General features: G+C 38.0%; 7 protein-coding genes and 1 long non-coding RNA gene across 9 annotated transcripts; 3 read left to right on the forward strand and 5 right to left on the reverse strand.

Annotated features, from left to right (window-relative positions):
- Positions 1 to 410: 410 nt before the first annotated feature.
- LOC125592847 lies at positions 411 to 1,220 on the forward strand. Its single transcript, XR_007328531.1, has 2 exons — positions 411 to 783; positions 896 to 1,220. It is a non-coding gene; the product is annotated as an uncharacterized LOC125592847 (long non-coding RNA).
- On the reverse strand, positions 1,182 to 2,461 carry LOC106428341 (uncharacterized protein HI_0077). The gene is made up of 4 exons (XM_013869087.3): positions 2,218 to 2,461; positions 2,014 to 2,133; positions 1,697 to 1,927; positions 1,182 to 1,610 (listed from the first exon to the last, which is right to left on the reverse strand). Exons 1-4 carry the CDS (start codon positions 2,392 to 2,394, stop codon positions 1,257 to 1,259), a joined length of 882 nt encoding a protein of 293 aa, XP_013724541.2. The 5' UTR covers positions 2,395 to 2,461; the 3' UTR covers positions 1,182 to 1,256.
- A 1,503-nt stretch (positions 2,462 to 3,964) lies between these two features.
- LOC106428333 (cytochrome P450 77A4) lies at positions 3,965 to 5,742 on the forward strand. Its single transcript, XM_013869081.3, has one exon. The coding sequence runs from the start codon at positions 4,165 to 4,167 to the stop codon at positions 5,674 to 5,676; it is 1,512 nt and encodes a 503-aa protein (XP_013724535.2). The 5' UTR covers positions 3,965 to 4,164; the 3' UTR covers positions 5,677 to 5,742.
- A 417-nt stretch (positions 5,743 to 6,159) lies between these two features.
- Positions 6,160 to 9,326, reverse strand: LOC106428296. The gene is made up of 4 exons (XM_013869040.3): positions 8,385 to 9,326; positions 7,031 to 8,287; positions 6,832 to 6,943; positions 6,160 to 6,630 (listed from the first exon to the last, which is right to left on the reverse strand). Exons 1-4 carry the CDS (start codon positions 8,943 to 8,945, stop codon positions 6,380 to 6,382), a joined length of 2,181 nt encoding a protein of 726 aa, XP_013724494.2. The 5' UTR covers positions 8,946 to 9,326; the 3' UTR covers positions 6,160 to 6,379.
- Positions 9,327 to 9,536: 210 nt separating this feature from the next.
- On the reverse strand, positions 9,537 to 10,665 carry LOC106442986 (copper transport protein ATX1-like). The gene is made up of 3 exons (XM_013884606.3): positions 10,506 to 10,665; positions 9,967 to 10,042; positions 9,537 to 9,819 (listed from the first exon to the last, which is right to left on the reverse strand). The coding sequence occupies exons 1-3, from the start codon at positions 10,512 to 10,514 to the stop codon at positions 9,671 to 9,673; spliced, it is 234 nt and encodes a 77-aa protein (XP_013740060.1). The 5' UTR covers positions 10,515 to 10,665; the 3' UTR covers positions 9,537 to 9,670.
- Positions 10,666 to 10,815: 150 nt separating this feature from the next.
- Positions 10,816 to 14,692, reverse strand: LOC106428305. Its single transcript, XM_013869050.3, has 7 exons — positions 14,460 to 14,692; positions 13,701 to 14,192; positions 13,459 to 13,611; positions 13,317 to 13,376; positions 13,187 to 13,231; positions 12,385 to 12,815; positions 10,816 to 11,539 (listed from the first exon to the last, which is right to left on the reverse strand). Exons 1-7 carry the CDS (start codon positions 14,671 to 14,673, stop codon positions 10,928 to 10,930), a joined length of 2,007 nt encoding a protein of 668 aa, XP_013724504.2. The 5' UTR covers positions 14,674 to 14,692; the 3' UTR covers positions 10,816 to 10,927.
- A 213-nt stretch (positions 14,693 to 14,905) lies between these two features.
- LOC106441332 lies at positions 14,906 to 16,839 on the reverse strand. Its single transcript, XM_048764828.1, has 2 exons — positions 16,792 to 16,839; positions 14,906 to 16,644 (listed from the first exon to the last, which is right to left on the reverse strand). Exons 1-2 carry the CDS (start codon positions 16,837 to 16,839, stop codon positions 15,493 to 15,495), a joined length of 1,200 nt encoding a protein of 399 aa, XP_048620785.1. The 3' UTR covers positions 14,906 to 15,492.
- Positions 16,840 to 17,403: 564 nt separating this feature from the next.
- LOC125574845 (T-complex protein 1 subunit eta-like) lies at positions 17,404 to 18,800 on the forward strand. Of its 2 annotated transcripts, none has more exons than XM_048768351.1 (4): positions 17,404 to 17,765; positions 17,904 to 18,029; positions 18,114 to 18,318; positions 18,487 to 18,800. In XM_048768351.1, exons 1-3 carry the CDS (start codon positions 17,631 to 17,633, stop codon positions 18,237 to 18,239), a joined length of 387 nt encoding a protein of 128 aa, XP_048624308.1. In that variant the 5' UTR covers positions 17,404 to 17,630; the 3' UTR covers positions 18,240 to 18,318; positions 18,487 to 18,800. The 2 variants fall into 2 exon arrangements, with proteins under 2 accessions (XP_048624308.1, XP_048624305.1); XM_048768348.1 differs by having other exon boundaries at positions 17,405 to 17,765; positions 18,570 to 18,800.
- Positions 18,801 to 21,385: the final 2,585 nt, after the last annotated feature.

Here is a 21,385-nt window from a genome sequence, read left to right on the forward strand (position 1 = left end):
ACTTATCTAAAGATTTACCTATAATAAAATTACTAAAAAATTAAAAATGTAAAAAACAAGAAAATATAATAAAAATAAAAAACAAGAAAATATAATAAAAATTATATCTTATCTAATAAAAATGTAATAACAAATCTTTAGATAAGTTTTATTATATTTTATAGGTTTTTACATTTTTAATTTATACATATATAATGTTGATGTTAAAAACACATCAAACTCATATATTTACAAAAAAAAATAAAAAATTATATTTGGAAATTTAAGTTACTAATTTGTAGATAATATTATAAAAATTTTAATTTTTAGATTTTTTATATTTTTAATGGTAAAACCCGTCAACTATGTTTACTTAATGTAGAAACCCCTAAACTAAAAATTTACCGGTAGTAATGGTAGAGTTTAATTTATTAAATAAAATTAGTTTGGAGATTTTTTCGTTAAATACTTAGTTTGAGATTTTAACCCAAAACAAACTTAGTTGTGGAGTTTTAGCGTTAAAAATTCATTTTAAAAATATATAATTTTTTAGACTCAATAAATTTATAAATTTGTTTGGGCCCTAAACAGTGGCTTACTCTACCTATGCTATGGGTCGGGCCTGCTGAAGATATCACCCACAAAGAGCTTGGTATTATAAAGCTCACAGCACAGTTTGTGGCAGTTTTTGGGATGTACTTTCAGGGATGGTCTAAAGAATAGGGTGATAAATGACCCTAGGTTCGGGTTCCTCAATCCAACTGATAGCAGATACCGTTTCTGTTCTTCAATCTACCAGGCCCGGTAATGTTTTCTGCCGACTCGAACTATTCATTCAGAACATCTCTCGTCTTGTTTTCTCTCTTTTTTTTGTTTTTGTTCGTTTGACTTGTATCTATTTAGCATTCACGTATAGATGGCAATGATGGTTAAGTCATTTAACACTATTCGGTGAGAAGGCGGTGATGGGAGCAAGAGATGGAGAAGGCTTTACATGACAAGTGGTTTTCTTTCTCTGTAACGTCCAAAAACTAAACTGCATGTGTACTGACTTTTCTTTTCTTTTTCTTTCCTTTTAGAGATTTGAACAGAACAAACATGTTCAAACTCATTCTTTTGATGTTTTTTTTTACCATAACCACTTTGAACATTTCACTTCCACATTCTCACAACTTTTGACAGCACAATAAAAAGAGAGCAAATGCAAAAGCTTTGTCTATTTAAATATGCTTCAAACAAAATGTATTCCGAAAAACAAGAAGACATGTTTGATTTTGCTAGGCATTGCTGCTCTCTTTGACAGCAAGAGGTTCATACCATTGAGGGCCAAAACCAGCAGCTTTTCTTGCTTCGGCATTAAAAGGCGGTTTCAACGGACCTCTAAAATGCTCTCTTACTACCGAATGAAACTTTTGGATTATCTCTTCACTGATATCATCTGCTTCTACGCTGTTGACGGTAACTTCAGGATTCTTGGACCGTGCACATAGATACTTGAACCATTTTACTCCAGCTGCACAGTGAGTGATTTCTTCAGGGTACACAACTCTCTCCAGTAAATCTGCTGTCTCGTTATCCCCTCCGTTCCTAAACCTCGATATCGTCGTGGGCAATACATCTAGCCCCCTAGCCTGCAAGTGGTACCAAAGAAACACCTCTAAAGACTATTCTTCACTTGCTAAGGAGCTAATGACACAATACTCTAATGAAACTTCACCTCGTGAACGCAATGCTCTATAGCCAAGCGAGCCAAGAGATCCTGAGAAGTAGCGGTTGCAGAGTCCCAAAGACCGTCATGGGCAGGGAATGCACCGTAACGAGAACCAATCTCCTCAAGCCGAGCTGCAAGCAGCGTGAAGTGACGGCCTTCGTCCTGAGCTACACGAACAAAGTCCGTAAAGAACTCTCTCGGCATCTTCTCTTGCTTGCCAAAACGAGCAATTATATCCTAAGCATTAACAATAATGCATAATCATCAAACCCAAGTTTTAACTAAAACAAAAAAAAAGAGACTTATACATCTTTCTAGCTTACCCATGATAAGTCAACTGCCCAGCTTTCAATATGAACAAGACTGTGAACAATAGCTTGCCTGCTCTGCAAGCTACCAGCTTTTCCCAGCTTTGGCATCAGACTCGGAGACACCAGTTTTACCTACAAGATTTTGGGTTTTCGTCTCAAGCAAATTCATAAAAAAAACTAAACATAGACACGACAAGGAGAAGGGGAGACAAGTACGTTGGTGAGACGAGCTGGCCTGTCCAAGACGGGGAGATCGACGGTGGGATCGTACGGTTCGGAGATAGCGCCTTGGAGCCATTTGACTGCAATCGAATCTCCAAGCCGCGCTTTTTTGTATGGGTCGGCTGTGTTCAGAACTCTAATCGCCGATTCAATTAGGGTTTCGCTATCCATTCTCTCTCTCTCTTTCCTCGTTTGTTTTGCCGGCGGAGTTGAGATGGCCGACACGTGATGTAATTAACTTCTTGTATGTTTAAACACAATTCCACGCGCGAACGCAGAGAGTGGATTTCACGGCCTTTAAATGACGTATATTCCAAGCGCGTGAGTTTGTTTGGTTCTCTATACTGATTTTAAAGTCAGTTAAGCATAGCTGGACCAAAGAGCAGATTACTGTAATAATATTTCAATGTTCGTCGGATTAGACCCGATAATTAACTAGCAGCACTATTATATTGTTGAGCATACTTATATTTGTATGATAACCCATTGTATATTTATGATCATGTCGAGTATTATTGTAATTAATCCTACAATAATACTTGCCACAGTGCCACCCAATTCTTGCAGGTAAACAAAGAAAACCTTCATTGTTGTCTTATGAAATTAAGCCTTTTGATCATATGTCCGTCGATGTAATTTTTGTTCAGGTTAAGGGTGACGCTTAGTGCAAGCACATACCAAATAAGATGTGAAGAAACTCATCACTTCGGTTTCTTCTTGTTTGGACTTTCAAAACACCATTCAGATTCCCTCCTTTCTTTCTCCCATACTCTAAAACCTTTTCTTTGTCTCAGTGAATCAAAAATCTTACTGTATTGTTGTAGTCCCCTATGTTTGTAAAATGTGCAATGCATTTTTTAACATAAAGTTACATGGTTTCCAGTGTAAAAACAGAGAACCAAAGAAGAAGGTGGATCAATGTTTCCTTGGGCCAAAAAATTAAAAGCCTAACTAGTGAAACTGTCACATGCCCAAACGCAAACTTTAGTGAACCTTAGTGTGTCTGTCAAAGAAGAAGTGATTACTTGAATACAAAAAACCTTAGCTAAAAAAAAAAAGAAAAAAAATACTAACCTTCACTGTTATAAATAAATACAGTATCTAACCAAAAAAAACTAATCTTACTATCAATGAGTATTACAAATACCAAAACCAGTCATCATCAAGACCAGTCTTCTTTGTGGTTACTACATTATGTCATCGCAGAATATCGATTAACCTTGAGTATTCGCGTGTCAATTTTGATACGGTTGGAAATTTCTGACAAGTAAATTAAATTTACAAACAAGTCAAACACGTTTATTCGAGTTTTTTTTTAAGTATATACAACATTGGAAGTGAGAAATGGCTTCTGCAGACATTTATATTTCCCAGACGCCAATACAATTAAATGAGCAGTTGAACGCAATGAGTTCAAAAAAAATTATCTATGTCACTCTCACAATCACAGCTAATTTTCACGGATACTAAACCTTATATGTTCATCAGGTGGGTACACCATTCTATTTTCATTATATCACTCCACAGTTACAGCTAATTTGGTCCGGACAATACTAAATACACAATTCTAATTTCATTATAATTATCTACTTTTACCAGCATCTCTTAAATAAGTATATGGGACATCATATCCTGTTTTAAGCGTTCATCTAATTACTACGTTCAGCACATGGTTTTGGTTTCAACAATCGGTTATACTTATATGTTTTAAGACCAATCAACATGCCTTGTTTAAGTGAGCAGACACAGTCCAGAGTCCACAGTGTGTTGACTTTGACTATTAAGTAGAGATAAAGAATGTAGTTGACCAAACAGTACAAACACCAATAAATTTTATTTAATTTTTTGCATGCATTACTCTGTTCCTATATATATATATATCATCTCCTTCTCTTCTCTCACTCACTCACTCCTGCATGCAGTGATTCAAGAAGAGCTATAATGTCTCTCTTCTCCTTTTCTCTTGGTTTAACAATCCTTGTGGTTATCGTCTCCGGTTTAGTTTTCACTCTCACTCGAAGCAACTCAAAGACGAAGAAACGGTTAAACCTCCCTCCAGGTCCACCGGGTTGGCCGGTAGTCGGTAACCTATTCCAGTTCGCGCGCTCGGGGAAACAGTTTTTCGAATACGCAGAGGAGCTCAAGAAAACCTACGGCCCGATCTTCACAGTCAGGATGGGTACTCGTACGATGATCATCCTCTCCGACGCCGCACTAGTCCACGAAGCTCTGATCCAGCGCGGATCCCTCTTCGCCACCCGACCCGCCGAGAATCCGACCCGAACGATCTTCAGCTGCGATAAATTCACCGTCAACGCGGCCAAATACGGCCCGGTGTGGAGGTCCCTGAGGAGGAACATGGTCCAGAACATGCTCTCCTCGACCCGCCTCAAGGAGTTCGGATCCGTTAGACGATCCGCCATGGATAAACTCATCGAACGGATCAAATCGGAAGGTAAAGAGCACGACGGTTTAATCTGGGTGCTTCGAAACGCGAGATTCGCCGCGTTTTGCATTCTGTTAGAGATGTGTTTCGGAATCGCGATGGATGAGGAGTCGATCGAGAAGATGGACGAGATGATGAAGACGGTCCTGATGACGGTGGATCCGCGAATCGACGATTACCTCCCGATCCTCGCTCCCTTCTTCTCCAAAGAGAGGAGGCGAGCTCTCGAAGTCCGCCGCGAACAGGTCGATCTCGTCGTGAGCCTCATCGAGAAGCGACGGAGAGCGATTCGGAATAAAACGGCGCCGTCTTTCTCTTACCTCGACACGCTCTTCGATCTAAAAGTCGAGGGACGCGAAACGGCGCCGTCTAACGAAGAGATCGTGACTCTCTGCTCGGAGTTTCTCAACGGGGGAACGGACACGACGGGGACGGCGATCGAGTGGGGGATCGCGCAGCTGATCGCGAACCCCGAGATTCAATCTCGGCTCTACGATGAGATTAGATCGACGGCTGGAGATCGTCGGATCGAGGAGGGTGACGTGGATAAAATGGTCTTTTTGCAAGCGTTCGTTAAAGAGCTTCTCCGGAAACATCCTCCGACTTATTTCTCGCTGACGCACGCGGTCATGGAAACTACGTCACTTGGAGGTTACGACGTTCCCGCGGGCGTTAACGTCGAGGTTTATATTCCCGGTATAAGCGAGGACCCGAGGATCTGGTCTAATCCGAAAAAGTTTGACCCGGACCGGTTTATTTCGGGTAAGGAGGATGCTGACATAACCGGGATCAGTGGAGTGAAGATGATTCCGTTTGGTGTTGGCCGTCGGATCTGTCCTGGGCTTGGAATGGCGACCGTACACGTGCACCTTATGCTTGCGAGGATGGTTCAAGAGTTTGAGTGGAGTGCATATCCAACCGGATGCGAGATTGACTTCGCCGGTAAAACAGAGTTCACGGTGGTGATGAAGAATCCATTGAGAGCCATGGTTAAACCAAGGGTTTAATTTTTTAAAGTTATCTACTTTCACGTATTTTAATTTTATCTTTATATTATAAATTTTCTAATTATCCAATAATGGTTACAAGAAGCTTCTGTTAAAAATATTTAAATAACAAACTTATGATCCAAGAGATTGATTAATAGTAGTTGATACTTGATTGTTAAACCCATTTACAACCATTTTAATTTTTTAATAATCTTAGAAGCTTCCGTTAACTATATTTAACTAAGGGTATGAATGGTGACTAAGGAGCGACAAGGAACAAATGCATTCCTTAACATTCCTTAAAAAAATCACCATTTATAAAGAATAATTTTTCCTTCTCATTTCCTACCATTCCTTTTTTTGTAGAGAAATAAAGAGTAAATTAATTCCTTGTTAAATATGGGATAGAACAACCATTCCCTTTCATTCCTTCAATTATATTCCTCTCCATTCATTTTCTATTCGTTCCTTTTGTTTCCAGAATGGTCACCAGTCAGACCCTAAGAAAACTTAAGGTCAGCATTGATTAATAATATTAGTTATATATCAATAAACCTTCGAAAGGAATAAAATATTCTAAACCCATTTACAATCCCTAGCGTAGAGAAACTATATATACACATAAGCAGAAGCTACAGAGACTATTATGCTTCAAAAAGAAGCAAGCCTTTTAATTCAATCCAAGTAAGCTTGTTTAATTTTCTGTCATTACCAAATATTATCAGTTCAAGAAAAGGGATGCATCAGCCACCTCGCCGCTTGAATCAGCTACTACTTTCACGGCTTGTGCAATCCTACGAGCCAGCATGGCTTTGTAAACAGCCAAATCTGCATTCTCTGCAAGAACCTGAGCTCTTCTTCTTTTGGCCATGGCAATCTCCATAGATGTATCAGCCAAGGCTTTGGCTTTTTCCACTCTAAGAAAAACGTTTTGTCCCTCCCAAGCTTCCAGTTTAGCCGCCTTTACAGACACTGTCCACATAAATTCAGATCTTAAACTCTTTCTCAATAAAAGTGCACAACTCTCTATCCTCTCTATTCTCTATCTCAGGTGTATATACGACTCATCATTTTAAGTACTCAGCAAAACCAATATAACACAACACTAACCACCACAAAACATATATGATCTACTAAAAACTCTGACTTGTAATGTATAAGGAAGGAACATACCGAGACTTGACTGTTTGGATTTGCCATGGAGTTGACTCCCCTGTCTTTTGAAAGATCTTCTTTTCCGAAACACAGGTTTGAAAAATAGAGGAGTCTTCTTAACTTGATGACCCTGTTTACATAACAAACATAACTTTTGTAACACTGATGGAAAAACAAAGAACACTGGTCTAAGTATATACAAGAACATGACTCTTACCTGGAAAATTCTGAGGAGTGGTGCTTTTCTCTGCTTCCTTTTCCTCGCCCAGTAATCATACACCGCTTCAACCACATCTTGCCTACCCAAATACGAAAGACTAGCTACACTAGCTGCTTTCTCATCCAAGAGATCATCGGCAGGGTTATGGAAGTAGTACTTTTCAAACCCATCAATCATCAGTTCAAAAGTATCTTGATGAAGTTGTTGAGACGACTTCTCATCTTCTCCACCAAGCATTGCCTCGTTCTGCCTCTCCAGCCACTCTTCATCCTCAGAATCCATGTCATAGATGGCAGTGCTTCGAGCCATGGCCCTTGAAACCTCATCTTCTTTCACAGATATATATGGAACCGGCATAGAAAATGAAGGCAAAGCATCAATATTCTCTGCATAGCCACACACTTCTGTTACTCCAGGTATATGAATGACTTTCGCACTCTGTTCCAACACATTCCGTTCATAGCACTCTTTATAAATCTCCTTGAAACCGAGCCAATCTCGTCTCTCGCAAAACTCAAGCTTCCAACCATTGTCCCCTACCCACACTACAGAATGTGTGAACCTGTTGCACGAGCAAGGTCTCATAGTCTTCCTCGCCTTGAGCTTATATCTGATTTCCCCTTCCTTCTTGATAACAACGAACCACTCCTTTGAAGAAACGAACTCCAACACGGCACTGAAACCTTCTTCTCTGGTGCATCTGTCTGAACCCAAAACCAAAATATTCACAGAACAACGTAGAGAATCAATCTCCTCTTTTGTCAACGGTTTTGGAACGACACTAATCTCATTTGAGTTGTTTAGCACCGAACTTCTAAGCCTTCTCGTAGATACTGCTGCTGCTGATGTCCTGTTTCTCCATGATAATTCGAAAACAGACGTTCCATTGTACAACTTGTGTCCGCTATGCGAAAGATTCCTCACTCTCCTCCTTCTTAAGGATCTTCTCCTCTTCTGGATACTGTGAAACCCTAAATTGCCTTTATACTGAACATTTGAGGCTCTCCTCGGATGACAAGGTGGAGATGAAACTAACTCAGACTCTGAATCAGTTTCTTCAACAACTGGATTGTTTAGCAAATAAAGAGACATCTTTACGAAAGCAAAGGAGCGTGGCGCATCTCTGAGGAACAGAGTCAAATGCATATCCATGAAAAATCGAGGAATGGCAGCAAAATCAGCTGACAAGAGAGGAAGACAATCCACGCCCCCAAAGAACTTGCATACACCCCTTGAGCTAAGGGAAGTAGGCTCCTGAAACATTAAAGATCCTAACTTTATATCATCACTACCAACACAAACACTAAAGATCCTAACTTTATATCAACATGCTATTAACTTAGTTACTTACCTCAAGAAACCTCACGCCATGATCTGCAAAGTCGTCGTTGATAGGTTGAGATAAGAAGAAAGACGCAAGCGTACGCAGACTCAGCTCTTCCCTCCTCAAGTACCTCATCACCAAACCAAAAACAGTCGACAACCAGCAATCCCCACAAGACCAATCTACTGTAAGAGCAATCACAGGACCACATAGTCGTCTTGTCCGCCTGCGATAAAACTTGAGGTCTGAACTACCACCACTTGATTGGTCACAAAGTCTCTTCCTTTTTCTATTATATACAATCCCAAACTTAGTATCCACACACTTCCCATCTCCGACAGCTTCCGTTCTCACTCTCCTCCGTTTCACGACGGTAAAGTCTTCTCCTTTGTCGTGTTGTTGCTTCTCAGCGAAGACTTTGCCCCCTTTGCAGTCCCAATCTGGATCCACAGCGTCATGGGCCCGCTTGGCCTTGGGCTCGTCGTTATTGGGCCAAATCCGGCGACCCGAGCGGAGGACCCGAGCTCCGTCCGCGGCTTTAACCACCCCGAATACCCTCGTGGTGCGTCTCATACCCACTGAAGGCATCTAAACGACAGCGTTTCACTCAAATAGGCTCTGACTTGTTGTTACTCGGTCGATCTATCTTCTCGGAGGACCCCGAATCCGATTTCGAATCGAGTAGATCTACGGAGATCGAAGAAAGTTTGAGAAACTCGATCGAGATCTGTTCATGGGTCGTTGATTCAAGAATCAAGTAGACATGGTGGAGAGATGAGGAAGTTTTGAGAAGTTTCTCGTTTGGAGAAGGAAGAGAGGGAACTGAGGAGGCTGCTATCTAGGGTTTATGATCGAAGGAGATTATCATTTCGAGGGGTAGATTGGGTCGTGGCCGTTGGATGATTGAAACGACGGTTCGGATTGATTCGGCTTCGGTGGGTCCCGGAAGGCTATATTTATTTGTTTTTTGCATACGTAGGCGGCGTATTTTTTGGGTTTACACGAATATCTAAAACAATTGAATTTAAAACGGAGTGGGCCGAAAATTTCAAAAGGCAAGATGTTAATTGACAGAACTACCCTTGTCTTTAAAGCGGAAGGTGTCGGAACTACACTTGTTTAAGACGACACTGAGATGTGAGAAGAAGAGGAGGATTACAAGACCAAACACAATGTCTATTTTAAAAAGCAAAAGGGTTGTTTAGAGATTAGATTTATTGACTTTGTATTACATATGATTTCTATTTTATTTGGGAATCTCTGCTAAAACAGAGTTATTATAACATGTAGGATGCTTTTATTGCTTGTTATATTTAGGCCTTGGCGGTTTCAGCCTCATCAGCTCCCCAGAAACTTGTTTTCTTTCCTGTCTTTGAGACTGTCTGAAGAACAGCTTCTGGCTCCACGTTGCCTTTCACTGTTACCTTCTGTTCTTTCAGATCCACATCAAATGACTCCACACCTACCAATACAATATTCGTTGTTTGTTTTGTTTACACATAAAAATCAATGAGATGAGAAAGCAAATATATACAACCATAAATAAGATATATGCAAATTAATGAAACCAGAGAGTTTGTAACATAATGCAAAGTTATCTGAGACTAACCTTGCATTTTGCCTAAGACTCTCTTCACAGCTCCCACGCATCCCTCACATGGCATAGCCACCTTTAGAACCACAGTCTACTCGGGTAACGTACCAAAAAAAAAATTTTGAAGTTAAAATTCTGGAAAGATTTATCAAAGTGGATTTGTCAAGATGTAAAAGAATCTTGAAACACTGTCCCGTTAATTGCTTTGAAACACCATGTCCTAATCAAATTCCTCAAATCATCTCACAGAAACAAACTACTTCCTCCATACAAAAAAAAAAAAATCAGCTAGATTGACCTAGACAAAGACAGATCAACCCTTTTCAACAACAATTTTACATGATTCATGGTCTTATATGATCCTTGCCATCATCACCAGTTTGATAAAATGGGAAACTACTGACACCAATGTTTTTAATATATTTAACTACAGATCTCTCGCTGAACTGATTCATACATCATAAAACCAGATTACAAAGCATCAACAAACCATAACTCAAACCAAAGTCAGATTCAAGTACCTGAGACATACTTAAAAATAAATAAAAAAGTACCTGAGACATATTTCTTCTCTTTTTCCTTCCTATATGTAAAAGTTTCAACCACAGCGGAGAAAATTTTGTAAAAGAAAAGAGATGCTTCTGGAGCTTTTTAAACGAATGCAGCTTTGACCAATTCAACGAATATATTCTTAGCTTTTTTTTTCCATTGTGAGGTCACCCGAAGATATTCTTATTTAATCAAATCATACTAGACCAACTATTCAACAAAAAAAAAATAACGGATGCATGACCTTGATGGACGGGTAACTAGAAAACATCAAAGCCACTGAATCCACGGCAGATAAAATTGTACGGCAGCAAATTATCGTAATGTCATCTTTCAAACACATTTCAAAGTCTGAAACTTTACAAAAAAAAAAAAGAGAATATTTACAACGAGTTTTTTTTGGACATGTTTGTTCAATGTCATTACATTAAGACCAACATTTCATGTTTCTGTCGAAGATTCCTTTGCCGTAAGTCGAAAAGATCATCTCTTTAAGGAGAGGATACTGAAGCAGAACAAACAACAGCGCCGGGAAACAAGCGAGAAGTATCGTCGGAGGAACTATCCATTTCTCGTCATCAAACATCGTAAACAGCGCCGAGGAGAACGCTATAAGCATCGCCGCGATGGAGACGAACAGTATCGAGAGCCCGGCGATCATCTTCGTCGGCAGCGAGACCAAGAAATCGTCGAATGAGTATCTCGCCGTGAGTATCCCGAGGAATATGAGAACAGAGGTGCACGAGGCGAAGCACGAGACCAAGTCGGAGACGACGAACGTGACGAATTGTCGGTCTTTTAGATGAAAGGGGATACCTTTTTTATTGTCGTCAGTGCCGCCGGGAACGGTGAAGACCGCCGCGAAAGTTACCGTGACGATGAGAGCCGCGACTAAGCTGCACGACATCGCCGTGTCTTTCATCCATTTCTCTGCCTCTTTGCGTAATGCTTCGTGCTCCTTTGTGAATATCTCGCTCGGTGTTTGCTCTTCCGTGTTCACTCTCTCCTTCTCTATCTCCGGTGCGATCCTCTCAACCTCCTGCGTGATCGAAGTATTGATTTTTAGACATCTGTTGCTAAGAGAAAGAGGGTGGGCAAAAAAACCCAACCAAACCAAACCAAACTGATCCAACCAAACTCAAACCGATCCAAACTAAACCAAATATATGTCTAACCCATTTAGTTCAAAATTTTACCAACTCAAATGGTTCGGTTTGGTTTGGTTTTAAACCGAACCAAACCGAAACACTGAAGTGTTTTTTAATTAGATTAATTAAATATACTAATAATATTAAGATTTAATATATTTAACCATTTAGCTTACACAACTAAACAAAATTTTATATATTTTACTTTTAAATGAATAAAATAAGCACAACTAAAAATAAAATAAAATAAAAAAAGATGAATCTCATACATTAATATCAAAACAGAAAATTATTTTATGATATTTATATTAGGTTTGAAGATAATAATATAAAATTATTGAATTACATTTTTTACATAATGTTTGGTTTTACATTTAAATATGAAGGAAATAATAATTTAGTATCAAATGATGGTTTGTATATGTTTTTATAAATAATATTTTTGTAATTAAACTAGAACAAAACTAAAAAGCTAACTTGGTTGAATTGAAAAAAACAAAAAAAAACCAAACTAAACCGAACCAAACACAAACTAAACCGAACACAAACCAAACAGAAGTAAAACCAAACCAAACCGAACATAAACCGAACCATACTAATTTGGGTTGACTTTGGTCCAAGATTTCTTAAACCAAACTGAACCCGTAATTAAACCGAAATGCCCAATCAGAGAGAAACATAGCAAAACTGAGAAAACAGAAGAAAACAAAGAAAAACATAGAGAAACAGAGCAAACCTTGAACCATTGTAATTCGCGTTGCATCTGCAAAGTCGCGCCAACGACGTTAGAGAGCTTAGAAGGAGGGGAAGGATAGCCGGCGAGATGAAGCACACCATTCCCATAACAGTCCTTATCAGCGAGCAACAGGTGTTTCCTGTCGTCCAGACCGTAGAGGAGACTAAACACCTTTTCTTGTCTGAACTCGACAGCCAAAAGAAACAGAGTACTGCTCGAGCTAGTCCTCGTGGACCATAAAAGCTCGGAGTTGTTCTTAATCATCTCCACCAAGAAATCAACATTCCCAAATCTTACTGCAAAGAGTAAAGCCTCGTCCACTGTCTCAGAACGTTCCTTCAGTCCCATAGCTAGTGTTTCCTCTGATATTCCTAGTAGAAGCTTCTTGGCTTGTAGATGCATCACCTTCATTCTGTACACTTCATCTATTCCTGAACCATCTCTCAACTCAAATTAAAATTTCATGTAATCTCTACCAAACAACATTATCATCTAGGAAAAAATAAACAAAAAAGTATCTAATGGTTAAAAGCCTAAAACTCTTAGATCAACTAGTAGAGATTAAGAGAAACATAGGTTCAATTTGATTTCCTTTGGGGAAATAGTTTTAAGAATAGTTAATTTAACATGGGGTTGACTTTGTCTTAGGAGATGTATGAAACTTCGGACTTAAAACTAGAGGGTGGGACCGGATCCGGATCCGTCAGATCGGAATGGATCCTGGATCGGATACCGGATATTAAGTTTTAGGCCTACTTAAAACCTCTTAATCATCAAAAATGTAGAGAAGCCTAATACTTACCCGTCCATTTGGTGAATAATTTGTGCAGTTTCCCCATTGAAGTATCTAAAAAACCAAGAGAAATAAAATCAAATTTTCGCACTTTTTTTAAGGGAATATATAGACTTCGATGATGTATATAGAAAAGTACTATGTTGATCTTTGCTTGAACGTGAAGCCTCTGGAAGAGTCGGCAGCTTTACTTCTAACCCTAACAAATGATAAAAGTAAATATCATTTTCTAAAAGCATTTTTGGAACTTTGTTATTTAAAAGTCTTAGATTGGTACGAACAAGAGTAGATGAAGCGTTCCAACGGTCCGAGATAACAGCCACCAGGAAAAAGATCAGGCTTGGAAGCCAAGACAATTATGGGAATTGACTCTATTTGCAAATGTTTTGTGACGGCCAAGCGTCTACACATGCTGAACAGATCCAACGCAATGTCTAATTGAATAAAGAAAAAAAAAATCAAGAACATTAGCATTAAAACATGCCTAAAACATGTGTTGCTTGAAACCCAAGAAATCGCTTACCAAGCATTTTATAAAAGATGGCGTTGAGGAAGAGCAAGGAACCATGATACCCATCTTCATCAAGCAACACTTGTACAGGAGTTCTAGTGTAAAGATACCTAGCCATCTCCATCTGCGTGTTCTCAACCGCAACCACAACAGGAATCTGCCCATTGTTTCCAGGAATCTCTAGCAGCTTAGGGTTCTTGGCGATCAAGACTTCAGCAATCTCCATGTTTCCACTGACCGCAACGACGGTGAGAGGAGTGTGGTAGGAAGCGTTCTGGCTCATCTTGGGAAGCATTTGTTCAGGTGTCATACGACGCAGAAGCTCTTTAACAATCTCTGGTTTGCCACACGCGCATGCTTTCAACAAAGGCGTCTCGTAAAAGTTTATCCATTCATCTACTGCGTCTGGACGCTGGTTCAAGAAGTCCTTGACGGCTTCTACACGACCTTGGCTTATTCCTTGACTAAGTTGTATGTAGTCATAGTATACATTTGTGTTCTTCCCTACATCATCAACAAGATATCAATAAACACAATAAACATTTATTTGCATCTAGAGATCATGTTATGGCAGGATCGTTCATGAGATTATTGGGACTTATTTATAGTAAAGGTTTTACATAATTGTTTTTCCAACAAATTTAGAGGTTTTATATATATGTAAAACCTCTAAATATATATGTAAAAAAAAAATCTAAAATTTGGAGGCTGTAGACCAATGCTTCACTAGTCTATGCTCATGACCGGTCATGTGCTATGCAAATAACTTACCTTGAAGCCGAGATGCGGAAAGAGCTGATTCGATGAATGGAGTCTGGATATTTAAGTGATCATTTGGAGCTTCATCTTCAGGAGCTTCTTTTATAGGAGTGAAACTATCTCCTAAGCCACCTTGAGGAACCTTTGTGTTAGCGAATTTGAAAGGGCTCCTTCTAAATGTCTCCTTTAAACCAGCTGAATCTAAGTAATTAGAACTCATTGCCATAATTAAGTTTTCTTTGACAAACTCTAAACAAATTGAAGTATAAGAAACAAGAACGGAAATGGTAATAGGATATATATAAATGCGTTTATGTCGTTGTCTGTACGTACATGCAAAGCATAACAGTAACATAAAAGCTTTGGTGTTTTTCTGTCCTATTCTTTGATTTTACATAAGAATATATGCTTTGCTTCGCTACTCATTATTTTATTTCGAAAGCTTTGCTTTTCTGGTTGAAAGACAAATAAAGGTTCTTAATTCCTTATGAAATTATTAATTTGAAATATGACTCACGTGTACGTTTTGTTGTTAATACATTTAATTAGTAATTAATGAAAGATTGCTTTTATAATGGAAAGAAAAATATACATCTCCTTTGTTTTCCTTTTGCACTTCATCATACGTTATATATATACCACTATTCGTCACTTCCCTTTTAAAAATGAAACATCAAACTGATGAATGACGACTAATAAACATGTTTCTGTAAAATACTTCTCGTGTTTGTTTGGTTTGGTTGCGAAAAGGACTAAAGATGGAATAATGATCTTGTTTATGGAAGGTATAATGCAAACCTTCTTTGTTTAACAATTGTTCAGTCGAAGAATAATGATCTTCTTGCTGCAGGATGGTTGTTCTTTGGAAATATGAGAAAAAAAAAGTTTTATTAATTTCTGCTTAAAAGCGTGTACAATATATTAGTAACCTTTTAAAACAACAGATACACAAATGAATAAGAGTCTTAACGGCTAGAGACAAATGAGATTTAGAATATAATAGCCGTTGAGAGAGCAAGGAAGGAAACTTGACTATCAGTACTGCCTACTGGCTTCGATGACTGTTAACTGAGTGTTGACCATGTGAAGATCCTACATAAACGGAAGTTACATTAGCATGTTGATCTTGTCCAGGAAGTTCTAGCCAACTTTTTGTATCGCGGTGGAAGAGTCTTTTGCCATACGTGGAAGAAATCATCTCCTTGAGAAGAGGATACTGCAACATCAAGAAGAGAAGGACAGGGAGGGCAGCGAGTGGCTTCATGGGGACTACAAGCGTTGGCTTTTGACGCATCGTTGAGGAAAGAGCAGTGATGAATCCAACAAGCAGCGATGCGATGGAGAAGAATAAGATGGCTAGACCAAATATCATCTTTCTAGGAAGCGATACAATGAAGTCATCAAAAGAGTATCTTGCGGTCAAAATGCTGAGGAATATGAGCACAGAGGTGCAAGAGGTGAAGAAGGCGAGACTGTCTGAAATGATAAACGCCGTGAAATGCAAGTCTTTAAGAAGAAGAGGCTTGCCCAACGTCTCATCATAACCTCCAGGCACAGTGAATATGGCTTGGAAAGTAACGGTTGCAATGAGAGCGGCCACGAAGCTACAAGCAGTGGCTGTGTATTTCATCCATTCTTCTCCTTCTTTTCTTAGAGGCTCGTGAGACACTTCGAATACTTGCCGTGGTGTCATCTTCTCGTTGTTTTTTTGCACCACTTCACGTTCTGATACCAAGCTCTTTACTTCCATATACCATCGAATCTCTCTTTGCATCTTTAGGGCAGATCCTGAAATCTTGGATAGATGGTCTGGTCGAGGAGATAGATAAGCGACTATATGGAGGATGTTGTTGTTATCTTTGTCGAGAGATCTAAGTAGCGCGACCTTTCTATTATCTAAGCCATGTATGAGGTTAAAGATCTTCTCCTTCCTGAATACAACGGCCAGCTGAAAGAGGTTTCGGCCAGAGACAGCTTCAAAGATCCAAAGAAGTTGAGGGTTATATTTTATTATCTCGATGAAAAATTCCTTGTTCCCATTCTCCACTGCTTCAAGTAGTGCTTCATAGATCATATCTCTCCAACTCTTATCATTAACGGGGTCTCGTATCTCTTTGGCAGATTTGCACATTAATCGTAGCAAAGTATCAGCTTTAAGATGTTTATCTTTAAGTTCATATATTTGCTTGAATCCTATCTCAAAGAAAAAACATAGTTTATGTTATTATCTTTTGATAGCTAAGCATTTAGGTATAGCTATGGTTCTATGAATTCCACAATGGAAATTAATTAGAAAGGGAAAAAAACTAATATATGAAAAAACCTAATTGGTCAACCTACTCACTGATATATGATTTTGTTTCAAAAGTCCATGTGGATTATCATGATTCATCGCAGATAGATATTAGTCATGTGAATTAGTAGTACTGGCTAAGTGTGTGTTTCTAGAAAAATAGCCTGAGCCCGACCAAATATTTAAGAAAAAGAAAATCTCCTTGACTACTAACGACATGCATGTATAATAATTAACTTCATCTAGAAATTAAAACAATCGGTATATATACGTCTGTGTGTGTGTGAACTTTCATTGTGGCATAGATCATCAAGCAACTTAGATAATAAAGGGTGAAATAAAACAAGTTCAACTTACGTACCAAACCATTTCGGAAGAGCTTTTACTGACATCCAAAATAGACCTGATGAAAGGAAACACAGATAAACTTCAGTAAGTATATATTTATATATATTAATTGAAATTAATTGTTATATTTGGGATATAAAGAATCCAAAATTGGATGTGTGCATGGCGTACGTTGGTATAGGCTTGGTTTTGGAGTCTCAAAGTCCGTTGGAAAATTTAAGTCTATACCTATACCTATATATGAACAATCAAGTTTAGAGCATCATTATCGGCACTTCTTAGGCCCATATCTTAGTATTTATGGATCAAAAATTAAATCAAAAACAATGAAAATCAATACAAACGTCTCTTAATTAAGAAGTTTTTTCCTCCGTCCTTAAGTGCCATGTGGCAGCTGCAGATTAGGTGTCCAAATCGAGTAGGGGAAAATTGCGGCTCTCCCGAATCTACTTTGTTTGGATTTTTTCGTGAACAGCAACCGCAAATCATACGCCGTCACGGCGGTCGGCGATGTGGTTCGAACCACGCTCGGGCCGCGAGGGATGGACAAGCTCATCCACGACGATAAGGGATCCGTCATCATTTCCAACGACGGCGCTACCATCATGAAGCTCCTCGACATTGTTCATCCCACAGCTAAGATCCTCGTCGATATCGCCAAATCTCAAGACTCAGAGGTGAGGATTTGCCTAATTGAGCTGGATCGTGGATCTTTAATGTTCGTATTAGGGATTGTGATTCGGTTATGCAGATCTTAAAATGGTGATTGAGTTTTAATGATTTTTTTTCCTGTGATGGTTCTGTTGGTTGTTTAGGTAGGTGATGGGACGACTACAGTTGTTCTTCTTGCAGCTGAGTTTTTGAAGGAGGCTAAGCCGTTTGTTGAGGATGGTGTTCACTCTCAGAATCTGATTAGGAGTTATCGTACTGCGAGCACTTTGGTTTGTGTTTACTTCTCTTTTTTACATTTTGCAATTACTGGATTCTTTGTTACCCTAATAATAAGTTCCTGTTTAACCATATAGGCAATTGAGAAAGTTAAAGAACTCGCTGTTAGTATTGAGGGGAAGAGTGTGGAGGAAAAGAAAGGTCTGTTGGCTAAATGTGCTGCTACTACTCTTTCCTCTAAGCTTATTGGTGGGAGAGAATGAGTTTTTTGCTACTATGGTTGTTGATGATGTTATGGCTACTGGGAATGACGACAGGCTGAATTTGATTGGGATTAAAAAGGTAAACGACTTTTATCTTTTTAAAGCTTTTTTAATTGGCTTTGCATTGGAGTTAAGTTATTTTCTTATTCACTATGTCCAAACTTGTGTTATCTTCTGTTTATCCGGCAAATCAAACTCTGGCCATTGATGATTTTACATGGCTTTGTCAAATTCCAAATTCCAATAGGATAGCACGTACATTATTTCTATGCTTCATTCCACTACTATGGTTGTTGATGCTGTTATGGTTTACTCTGCATGTTCCTGGAGGTAACATGCGAGACTCTTTCCTAGTTGATGGTTTTGCTGGTTTTGAACAACAGCCAAAGAAGTTTCTAAATCTCAATATCCTCCTGCTTAACATCAAATTGGAGTTGAAATCTGAGAAAGAAAACACTGAGATTAGGTTGGCATTATAATTTCAAGTTTTTTTTTGTAAGGTTTTTGGCAACTTTGTAATTTTCTTATGTTTTCAATTTAAATGTTATATGTTTTCTTAAACACATCTTTTATATGTTATTACTTATTAACATAAATAATTTATTTACTAAGAAACAACATAAAGTTTCTACCAATAATCTGCATTTTTACTATTGTCTCTTAACATTGTCTCTTAGTATAAAAATAATAAAAAAAAAAACTAAGAACTCAAAATTTTGTCCTAGCAATAATTTTTCAATGAAGAGAGACAGAAAAGGAGGGTGATGAATTGTGAAGGTGGATACATACAAGTATAGACGAGGCTTTTCCAAAGTCCAAGATCGTCGTGGCTACGAAACAAGTCAGGTTTCAAAGCTAACAACCTAAGCGGAGACGACCTTTGACTGGAGTATTAGTCGCTGCCAGATACGGGACTTTCTTTGAAACGACTGGATCGACATCTTTCCGGACTTTTTCGAATAACTCCAACACAATGTCTAGCAATCCATGAAACCAAAATTTTATGACAATTTTTAAATACTAGCATAAAATACTAAACATGCATGCAGCTGTATTTATTTAGGTTTCCGAAAATTTTGAATTAACAGCTCGAAAATGAAACGTTTGCATAAGTTGAGTATATTATAAAAGCAACTATAAACGGCCTCAGTTAGATACCAGATACTAAAGACTTACCGAGAAATCCATAGAAAATGGCGTCAAGAAGGAGACATGTAGCCCAATATCCGTCTTCATGCATCAAAACGTCAAGAGGTGTCAGATCAAAAAGATGGCGAGTGACCTTTTTGTGCCCTGCATTTGAAGCCCGCACAACCGGTACAGCTAGCTCACAACCAGCTGGACGCTTTTCACTAACCAGCCCAAGATTGTTTTCATTACACAAGTTCGTGACAGTCACTAAATCGCCATTACCAGCAGCAATATCGACCGCTAAACTCTCCGACGTCTGGTTAGGCCACGTCATTTCTTGCAATTGTAGCTTGACGATCTCCAGTTGACTGCAAGTACATGCTTTTTGCAATGGTGACTCGAATACGTCGATTCTCGTTGTTGCATTTTGCCGCCGGTTCATGATGTTTTCCAAATCGACCAGGCCTATTGATTCTAACTGTGAACATTCACAATTTTGACCTAAAAATTACAAACCGCACATGAAATAAGAAAATAATTAACCAGTTAAAAAGGAATTGCATTTATGAACTGGTAATTTTATGAAAATAACAAGCGAACAAGTTACATCCATATTAAAAAGGCAATTTTCCTAAATAGACCATTTTTAAGTTTTGGTCACAAAAATAGACCACAAGGAAGAAAATAATTAAAATATTCCATTTAATAGGTAAAAAGACTCTAGTACCCTAGATATATATAAAAAATTAAAAAAAATAAATATTTTTAGATTATATGTTTTCAAATTCGAACTTTTTTATAAAAAAAAATATTTTGAAATTTTTTTTTGAATTTTTTTTTCAAATTTCTTATTGTAATTCGAAAATACTTTGTGAAATTATTTTTAAAATTTTTATTTTCAAATTTTTAATATTTATTTTTTATTTATAAAGTTTTAAATTTCAATCTCAAATCTTCATCCCTTAACTCTAAACCTTAAGGTTTGGATTAGTTAATCATAAGCATATACGTGTATATTTCTTCTTTAATGAAATATTTTGGTCATTTTGATCACGCGAGTCTATATTTTTGACAAAAAAAAATTTAGTGTTTTTTTATGGCTATTTCCCTTAAAATATACTCAGATGCAAAATTATACGGTTTAATAATATTTGATACTGAATATGGACGATGCATTTATATGCGCATCCACATCCATATGCAAACGGAACCTAACGTTGAAAACAAGTTATAAGAACTACAACATGCAAACCGTTGACGTGGAAGAAACATGCGTCTGTGTTCTTACACAGAGTCGCCACAAGTGCTTAAGTAGTAACGAGATGATGAAAACCCAGTTTCACTGGAAAAGAAACAGTAGTGAGCTATTTAAAAAACCTGGTACTAGTCTTGAAGAGCTAGCTGCGGCTTGTCCTGAAGAACTAGCTGCGGCTTGTCCTGAGGAACTAGCTGAAGAACCTGGCATTTCTTTTGATTCTGATAGGAAATCGGGAGTTGTTTCGTCAATTTATTCTCAAATCAACTCTCTTTCAAAATTTGATGAAATCTTGGCACAATAAGAATCTTATATTTATAGGGGTTTTAGCGCAATTACTCTCACGTCATTACATTCTCTTAAATAATATGTTTACTGTTTTTTTTTTGTTGCCGTAAAAGGAACTTATTAGTATATGATTATATGATTATTTTTGTTCGTCTGACTTTTTGGTTTTTTTTTCTCTGTTTTCTTACGAAACATTTATAAACAGTATTACAAACATATTATATAGAATGTTACTAAATTAAAAGATCATGCTGGACAGTTTCAATTCCTTTGGTATATTTGGTTTGTCAAATTCCTTTGAGATTTTCACATAATTTTTTCTAGACGTTCCCAGGGGCAGACCAAGAGGTCATTTAGTAATAGAGGGGCCAAGGCTGACCCTTTGAAATTATGAAAACTATATTATGTGTTCTTAAGAATATTATAATCTGTACTATAAAATAACTTTTGGCACCGGTGCATATAATTAAGT

Source organism: Brassica napus, chromosome A3, assembly GCF_020379485.1.
Source record: "Brassica napus cultivar Da-Ae chromosome A3, Da-Ae, whole genome shotgun sequence".
In the NCBI taxonomy this organism is placed as follows: Eukaryota; Viridiplantae; Streptophyta; class Magnoliopsida; order Brassicales; family Brassicaceae; genus Brassica; species Brassica napus.

Excerpts from the sequence above, each read along its gene's own strand:
- LOC106428341 (XM_013869087.3), bottom strand. The coding sequence starts at position 2,394 with ATGGATAGCGAAACCCTAATTGAATCGGCGATTAGAGTTCTGAACACA. Across the intron at positions 2,134-2,217 it reads GGCCAGCTCGTCTCACCAAC|GTAAAACTGGTGTCTCCGAG; the intron begins GTACTTGTCTCC and ends AAAATCTTGTAG. Across the intron at positions 1,928-2,013 it reads GGGCAGTTGACTTATCATGG|GATATAATTGCTCGTTTTGG; the intron begins GTAAGCTAGAAA and ends GTTAATGCTTAG.
- LOC106428333 (XM_013869081.3), top strand. The coding sequence starts at position 4,165 with ATGTCTCTCTTCTCCTTTTCTCTTGGTTTAACAATCCTTGTGGTTATC.
- LOC106428296 (XM_013869040.3), bottom strand. The coding sequence starts at position 8,945 with ATGCCTTCAGTGGGTATGAGACGCACCACGAGGGTATTCGGGGTGGTT. Across the intron at positions 6,944-7,030 it reads CACTCCTCAGAATTTTCCAG|GGTCATCAAGTTAAGAAGAC; the intron begins GTAAGAGTCATG and ends TTATGTAAACAG. Across the intron at positions 6,631-6,831 it reads ATCCAAACAGTCAAGTCTCG|TGTCTGTAAAGGCGGCTAAA; the intron begins GTATGTTCCTTC and ends TTATGTGGACAG.
- LOC106442986 (XM_013884606.3), bottom strand. Across the intron at positions 9,820-9,966 it reads AGTCTTAGGCAAAATGCAAG|GTGTGGAGTCATTTGATGTG; the intron begins GTTAGTCTCAGA and ends TTGTATTGGTAG.
- LOC106428305 (XM_013869050.3), bottom strand. The coding sequence starts at position 14,673 with ATGGCAATGAGTTCTAATTACTTAGATTCAGCTGGTTTAAAGGAGACA. Across the intron at positions 13,377-13,458 it reads GGAACGCTTCATCTACTCTT|GGTTAGAAGTAAAGCTGCCG; the intron begins GTTCGTACCAAT and ends ATCATTTGTTAG. Across the intron at positions 13,232-13,316 it reads TTCAAGCAAAGATCAACATA|ATACTTCAATGGGGAAACTG; the intron begins GTACTTTTCTAT and ends TTGGTTTTTTAG.
- LOC106441332 (XM_048764828.1), bottom strand. The coding sequence starts at position 16,839 with ATGAATCATGATAATCCACATGGACTTTTGAAACAAAATCATATATCA. Across the intron at positions 16,645-16,791 it reads TGAAACAAAATCATATATCA|ATAGGATTCAAGCAAATATA; the intron begins GTGAGTAGGTTG and ends TTTTTCTTTGAG.
- LOC125574845 (XM_048768351.1), top strand. The coding sequence starts at position 17,631 with ATGGACAAGCTCATCCACGACGATAAGGGATCCGTCATCATTTCCAAC. Across the intron at positions 17,766-17,903 it reads CCAAATCTCAAGACTCAGAG|GTAGGTGATGGGACGACTAC; the intron begins GTGAGGATTTGC and ends TTGGTTGTTTAG. Across the intron at positions 18,030-18,113 it reads ATCGTACTGCGAGCACTTTG|GCAATTGAGAAAGTTAAAGA; the intron begins GTTTGTGTTTAC and ends TTAACCATATAG.